At 44.6% G+C, this 7,986-nt stretch overlaps 1 protein-coding gene across 5 annotated transcripts in view; it reads right to left on the bottom strand.

Annotated features, from left to right (window-relative positions):
• radil (Ras association and DIL domains) overlaps positions 1–7,986 on the bottom strand; it is a 41,169-nt gene that overhangs the window by 2,513 nt on the left and 30,670 nt on the right. For 2 of the 5 annotated variants that reach the window (XM_054743718.2, XM_054743720.2), the window contains 7 exons: positions 7,090–7,213; positions 4,625–4,797; positions 4,328–4,478; positions 2,335–2,561; positions 1,531–1,879; positions 611–750; positions 127–266 (listed from right to left, as the gene is read on the bottom strand). In XM_054743718.2, the coding sequence (XP_054599693.1) occupies positions 127–266; positions 611–750; positions 1,531–1,879; positions 2,335–2,561; positions 4,328–4,478; positions 4,625–4,797; positions 7,090–7,213 (1,304 nt within the window). The remainder of the gene's footprint in view (positions 1–126; positions 267–610; positions 751–1,530; positions 1,880–2,334; positions 2,562–4,327; positions 4,479–4,624; positions 4,798–7,089; positions 7,214–7,986) is intronic. The other 3 variants (XM_054743719.2, XM_015964603.3, XM_015964612.3) reach the window with 3 other exon arrangements.

Genomic DNA, 7,986 nt, shown 5'->3' with positions numbered 1-7,986 from the left:
GTGTGGGGGGGGTGGATGGAGTCTGGTTACATGAAGCTCAGCAGAGACGGACAACACATCACTCTTAAGAAGCTGACAAGAGAATAGTTAACACAAGAGAAGGCTGCTCCATCCCATCCTCCTCACCTCTGGTAGTCCGCTCCAATCAGACTTGTCCCATTCACCGCCAGGATACGGTCTCCGATCCTCAGTCTGCCGTCGGATGCCGCCGGCCCGTCTGGGATCAGCGTACGGATGTAAATGCCCGGAGCATTAAGAGGAGTGTGCTGCCAGAGGGAGACTTGGTGAGGAGCTAACATGTTGGTGTAGACTCATACACCCAGGACGTTCCACCTCTCACCCCAACAGGCGTGAGAGGTGGAACGTCTACAACCACAGGCTGGGTGAACACTAGGTTTTACGTTTGATACGAGATAAGTCTGCATCCAAGCAGGCTGATTCAGAGATCAGTTGAAGCATTTATATCAGGGAAAGTTTGAGAAAACAAGATTGTGCATTAAATTTACACGTGCAGCTCCTGGTTTGGTTCTAAAATGATTTAAACAAGCATTAAAATTCTGAACTCCATGACCCTAGAATTGATCAGACGAGATTTTACATTTGAACTTACCAGGCCGTCGATGAGTCCCATGCCCAGTCCGTAGGGTCCTTTGTCCAGTTCCACTACAAACACCACACACAAGTCATCAGCAATAGAAGGGGCGCCATGGGAGGAGACAGGAAAGGGAAACTCACACCCACTACTACACCCTGCAGAGGACACACACATCCAAAGGCACAAAACACACAAACACAGACAGGGTTTTGCTATGGGATTGGACAAACATAAGGTGTTTAGCTCTGCAGAGGACACACACTCTGACACCGAGACATGCAGAGCTGCAGCTAAAATAAAACACACATGCTTCATGACAAGAACCTGCAGCAGTTGCACTACATCAGCTCTTTTCATGGCTTTTCCTGAGCAAACTTTAAAACAACATCAAATCAACACATTAGGCCAACTGTGGGTGCAACGTGTTAAGTTTTGCATGAGTTTGAGCTAACAAACTCAGGACTCAGGTAGGAGGGTGAACTTTTGACTTCTGCTGTGGTAAAAAACCAGAATGATGTCAAAGCAGCACCACGCTGAAGGGTGTGTGTGTGTGTGTGTGTGAGACGAGAGCTCATGTAGAAGCTGCAAAAACGACACACTGCTGTAGTTTGAGTTGTATTACCACACAGGAGGTGCGCTCAGATGCATGTCAGCGTGCAAATTTAAACCTGCTTGAGCTGATGTTAACCTGAACAACTTTAGGAGTTTAGCACAGCTTGACGAGTGAGTAATATGTGTGTAAAATAGATTAATGCAGTGCTATTGATTTAGTTCATTTTCCTTTTTTTGTGCTGTTCATGTAGCTTAAAGCTGGAGCTGTGGGACTGTCATGACTTTTAATCACATTTCATTCAGTTTTTGCACTTATTTTGAAATTAATGCAAAGTAAAATGTAATTAAAGGAAAAGAACTATGCTTTAAAAAAATTGCCTCACATCTTTCTGTCTCTGTTCCACTCCCACCTTCAAGTCCGTTAGCGATGAGTCCGTTGGCCTTTTTACATTCTGCCACAGTTCTGCTGGAGCAGCCGTTAATCTGAATGCTGGTGCTGAGGGCCGGGCCGGGCCCTCCTCCACCCTCTGGATAAAGGGGGGTGTTGGGTGGCGTCAGGAGACAGGACGGGTCTGGGTTTGCTGTCCGAGGATGGTGGATGGTGCCGTTCCTTCTGAGGCTGTGTGTCTGTGATTGGCCCAGAGGTCTGTCCCTCCCTCGCTCCTCAGCTGTCCCCTCGTCTCCGGTTCCCCCAGAACGCGGACTGCTATGGGCTGGAGGTAACATCTCCCTCTGGATCATCAAAGAAAACACTTTAGACAAGAATTTTTCCTCCTTTTTTGACTAATGACAAAGCTGCAGGTCTACACACATACATAAAAAACATACATATCTGATTTAAGTCAATGTTTTATTTATTATTCTGAAACTATTTGACTTGGCATCTCTATGGATGTATTGTTTCCTAGGGTGCATGTGTACATTTTAGGGCACTGCACTGTGAGGATTATGGTCTAGTCATCTGTTCCTACTAATTAGACCGCCTAAAGTCTAATCAGATTAACCATGATTTAACCGTGTCTCGGTTTGTGTGTGTGGAAGCTGGGTTTGACTGAGAGTAGAAGGTTTGTCTTTCATTTATGGGATTATAAAGAACTCCTCCACAACCACAGCTGCTAAGGCACATGACCCAGATTAGCACCAGCCGCATGCGTATGTGTGTGTGTGTGTGAGAGAATCCCTCTGACCTGAACGTCCGTCCAGTCGGCTGTGTTGGTTCCATTGGACTGTGTGTGCACACCAGGGGTGTTGGTGTGTGTTTGTGTCTTTGTGCGTAGCCCCCACAGGTAGTGGCGGACGTAGAGCAGCTGCCTGTAGATGCTGTCCTCTATGCAGTCGCTGTCCAGGTCCACCCTGAAGCCTGAGCTGGGCAGCACGATGGGCGGGTGGTTCTCAAAGCTCTCCAGGAGGTCAACTAGACACACAAAACTGATGGTGACACAAACGCACACATCTCCTTTACAGGTCTATGTCCGTCTGGTAGCTTCCACAGACAAAATCCTGTCAAATGTAAAATAAGCTACTTTTTAACAATTTTCTGATGGAGATAAAGTCTAAACGTTAATATTTTAAATCTCACTTTTTTCCTGCTATTTTCACCAGTCTCACAGGAAGAAAAAAAACGAATCAAAATATAAAAAAACATGAAAATGAGACTTAACGATGACATCATACAGACCATAAGTGCTGTAAATAATCTACATTTAAATGTTTAAAATGTTCTCACACACCTTTACCGTGACCGAATCATCTTGTGACACATTTGCTGTTCCTTTTTGGCGCAGCAATCATAGACCTACGCTATAACTGGCACGTGCTGGATCCACCTCCAACACAAAGAATGGGAGAGGCTTGGGTCGCAGAGGTTTGTGACCGAAACCTCGTGGAGCCTCAGCTAAGATCAGGATGTTCACCTGGAACCAGAAACTCTTCCCCGTTTTTAGCTCCCCATTCTTTGCTCATTTTAGAGCAACTGAGTATATCTCATGGAGTTTTGTTATTATGGAGAACAAAAAAATGATGGAATGTGGCATCAGAGACTTCTAAACACTCTCCCGCAGGTTAACTATAACACAGATTATCACAACCATAAATCAGCAAAGATAAGGCTGAAATAATGCTTTTGACTTCATTAAACTAGTTTTACTGCTGAGTTAGCATATATTGGTAAATACTAAGCATGTTGTGGAACAACTTTGTTGCTGGAAAAACTCGTGGACCTGGTACCCACATACGTAGACACCTCATGGTGGCGCTGCCATTAACATAACCAGAAAAGTCCAGCTGTTTTCTTCTAAAGCCATCAGGAGGATGTTTAGGCGGACACCCACACCTACATGCTGCAGCAGCAATTCAGTCAGAAGGGAAACGTCGCTGCTGTCAGTAACAATCTAACAGATATAATATTATTATATTTATTTGTTATCCCTATCGACTCCCAGTGGCCAGAGCCCGGTGTGGTCCACCACAGAGAAAGGCTGCTCCAGCATGGTGACTAATTATTTTACAGGTTACTGCTCAGCCTTCTGATGGTCATGCTCACACAGACGAGTGTTGGTGAGTGGCTGCGTGTGTTTTTATTTCTGCAGTGAGCCAAACTCACGTCACATCGCCCGGAGTTTGTTCTTTAAAACTTCTAGCGAAAGAGAGCTGGTGTGATTGGCCCTGAACGGCGTTGATCAGAATTTGCAGATCACATTTTTTCACGGAGATCAGCCGCGGACTATTCTTCCGGTCGGCAGCCTGGGAACTGAAACTAGGAATTGAAATAAAACAATTAGAATGATTCTGGGAAAAACTGAATGTTAGTCCTGATTCAAATCTATGCTAGATACCCACAGCCCTACCCATTACTGATATGCCTTTCCCACAACAGGGCATAACAATCTCAGTAGGCATGCTCTTTTTGGCACAACTCCTGTTAAAATGCGCCCCACCAAAATTTTAAAAATTCACCAGCTGCCACTGGCTATTATTCAGGTAAAGCTAGCATCTCACTGAGCTGCAGCTGTTGGATACAGACTCCTAATGGCATCACCAGAAGAGTCTAAAATGTCTCGAAGCATTAGCGAGGGGGTCTCCATCTCCTGATGTGGGTCATAGGAACTCTGTTTTGTGTTGCTACTGCTTAACAATTTAAAAAACAATGAAATGAAATGAATGAAAAAAACTAACAATTACCTGTTCTGTATATGTACGCCTCATCCTCGCTGCTGGGTTGCCAGACTGGGACAGGGCCTATCTCTGCTGTGAGCTGGTACTGGGTGAGAATCCTGTGGAGCTGGACTGGTTTCAGAGTTACGTATTCACTGGTCAACACTCTCCAGCTCAGCTGCAGACAGAAAAGTTGTTCACCAAAAGAAACAGTCAAGAAAATGATTTCAACCAAGTCAAATCTTAGACTTTCTTAGTGCTGCCTGATTGTTGAGGAGTGACTATAAAATGTTGTGTCTTGTATTTAATGAGGGACAAGTCCACCTGTGTGAGCTGCTGAGGGGGTGTGGCCACTATGGACACAGTGCTGTTGAGTTTAGTAAAGAATTTTTCAGCCAGATGTCCCAGACCCGACTTGACTGCCCATTCCATGATCATTCGCAGACACGCCTGAATCTGCAGTGCCTTGGAACGCTGGAACCAACCCCGAGAGGGACCTACACACACACACACACACACACACACACACACACACACACACACACACACACACACACACACACACACACACAGAGGGAGAGAGAGAGGTAGTCTTGTAAACATTTCTCCCAAAACACTGCGGCAGTTTTTTGACCATGTGTCTGAAAGGAAGGGACATTAAAATCCAAATTGCCTGCTTATGTAAATATATGTCCGTGCCTTGGTGCTGCTCTGTACAACAATACTGCCTTAAATTTTTAATTACATTGTGATTGAAGTCAGTGAAACTGTAGCAACACCCACCAAGTGTCTGCAGAATACAAATGCTCTGCTGCAGAAGAGCTAAGCTGACAGCAAAGCAAACCCTCTACAGCTTTTGCATCCCTGCTTGTGTAATCTCATTCTACCAATTATGTGGGGACCTGTCCGGGATGTGACAAAGCTCAAATTAGGACATCTATTTTCACTTTTGTTTTTTTTGTGTTGGGCTCACTAGTACCATTTTTAGAAATGAACTATTTAATAGCGGCGTCTGAGAGTAGGATGGTGCTCAAACTAAACAATATCAGAGAATAAGGCTCCCACATCATCACACGCAGACGTTTCACCATGAGCTCTAGGATGTCTGAGGTTTATTGTTGTTCTCATCTATTTTTCTCATGGTTACATGAAGTAAAGTCTTGACATCTAATAATGTGTCCATTCCACGATTTCTAAAAAATGAAGGTCGTTCAGGGTTTCCCCCAGAAAATAAGTTAAGCCTGGCGGCTTCGGCCGGGGGGAGGGGGTCGCGTGCTCCGTCCCGCAGCGCTCCTCTGTGAGAGCGGGGGTGGGGTGGTTGCACACGTTCCGCTGCTGTTTCTCACCAGTATCAGCTGATGGAGGGCTCTAGTTTCGCTGAGCCGTTCATGTTAGCGGACACGGTAGGCTTATAAAGCGCTGGGGGAAACCCTGGTTGTTGATGTTTAGAAACTATTTTACCTTTTAGCTAGGTTTCAAGTCAACATTGTGTCGACAATCCATTTTTAGTTTAATAAAAAGGTCAAATAATCAACAAAAAACAAAAACATCCTATAAGGTCACCAAGTTACACCTCACACGAGGCTTCAGGGAGACTATAAACTGGGAGCATTATCTGCTGACTGTGCACATGCACATGCGCACTCACACACACACACACCCCTGACAATATTCTACCATATGTTCTGGATGCACACACACACACCTCAGTAATAGGCTTATGTCTAGGCATACAGTAATCTACGCTTCAGGAATCTTAAAGAGACGAGACGTCACATAACCTCCTGTCAAGGGGTAATAATTCTTCATGGCAGCTGTTTACAAACAGATTTAAATATTAAAGTACCATAACAGCTCCAACTCCCCAGAGACGTCCACCGTGGTCAGTCTGAAATCTGCAAGACATCACATTCTAGAACTGCACAGATATCAAACCAGTCCTAATCCTGTTTCCTTCTTTCCTGTGCCGTATCACTACGTGTTGTGTCTTTTCAAGTTCCTCACCTTCAGCTACACTGTGTAAGTGTGTGCGCGCGTGTGTGTGTGTGTGTGTGTGTGTGTGTGTGTGTGTGTGTGTGTGTGTGTGTGCCTCGTGAAGCACCCAGTGCAAACGTCAGCTATACCTGCCACAAACTCACTTCCTTGTTTCCATGGACACAGTCAGCAGAGAAATATCAATGAGCGACAGTACGGGGAGCGGAGGGAGGGTGGGAGAAAGCCAGACAGACAGTGGGGGAGAGGGAGGTGTGGATGACAGAGGACAGAGTAGCTCCTGCATGAATATAAAGGTGTTTTAGATTTTCCTTTACCAGACACGTGATCTACCTTGTCTCCACCAGCTAATGAAGACATATGGCATGTTTAGGGGTGTGTGTGTGTGTGAGAGAGAGAAAGAGAGCGAGTGAGAGACACACACACACACACACACACACACACACAACTAGCTGGAAATGTTGACATTCCTGGCTCTAAATCCCTGCTCTCCGTATTCAGGTGATACACAATTAGCAATGTCACCACAGCCCTTCTCCACTCATCCCTTCATCTTCATTCAATTTCACATCTTCGTCTGTACCTCCGATGGCCAGATGGAAAGAAGGAAGGGAGAGCGAGGGCAGAATGCAGATAGGAGAAGGGCACTGAGGACAAATCTGGGTTAGTCCCCATCAAAATGCTGACAAGGACTCAAGGGCACACTCACTCGCTCACTGTCTCTCTCACGTACATACACTAACAAACCCAGTCTAATGGAAAACAGAGTGGGACTGTGTGTGTGTGTGTATACCAACCTTTGTCCATTAACTGGTTAAACAGTGACACATTGGAAAAGAAGAAGAGGTACGCAAACATCTGAGCCTGGATCTCTGAGTGAACCAGGTATCCCTGCAGAAGCTCCTGAGCACTCTGAAACACCTGCACTCACGCACGTGCACACACACACACACACACACACACACACACACACACACACACACACACACACACACACACACACACACACACACACACACACACACACACACACACACACAAACATTACAACCTGTCCAATATTATGTGGACCTCAATTGAAAAGAAACAACAGGGTTGGACTACTAGTGACACGGACGCCAGACCTCTGCTGTCTTTGGGTCTAATGAGTTTCAGAGTGGGGTCTCGGTGGACCTGGAAGCTCTTGTGCATCCTTTTTACTTGACCATCAGCACTTTAGCTTTTTCTGAGTAGTGTTAATGATGCAGCAGTGACTGCTGCTGTTTAGGTTTCTTTTCCATCAAGCTTCACCTGCAGCTTGGTGTGGTCTGGTCACAAATATTTAGATAACACTTCTGTAAATGACACTGAACTATAACAAAATAAGTGTGGTTCATCTGTAGCCAATCACCTAATCAACTATTACTATTATTATCATTATTATTATTAATAAGAAAATAGCCATATAAACTGTAAAAAGTCTGTTTTTAAACTTGAGATCAAAACAAAGTTCATTACTAAAAATCATTTAAAAACAGTTTGGCCATCTAGGTTTTCTCTATATTTGTAAAATATATCCATGAAGACAAACCTACGTCAGAGGGAAACAGTAGTTTGAAAAGACAAATGTTTCAATAATCTGCATCTTATTAATCAGCTAGAGTAAACAAGCCTACTAAATCTGGTGGTTAATTAAATATTATTATACATAATTA

The sequence above is a fragment of the Nothobranchius furzeri genome, chromosome 4, assembly GCF_043380555.1.
Source record: "Nothobranchius furzeri strain GRZ-AD chromosome 4, NfurGRZ-RIMD1, whole genome shotgun sequence".
NCBI lineage: Eukaryota > Metazoa > Chordata > Actinopteri > Cyprinodontiformes > Nothobranchiidae > Nothobranchius > Nothobranchius furzeri.
Note: the sequence above shows the minus strand (reverse complement) of the source record. Positions and strands in the feature narration are given on the sequence as shown.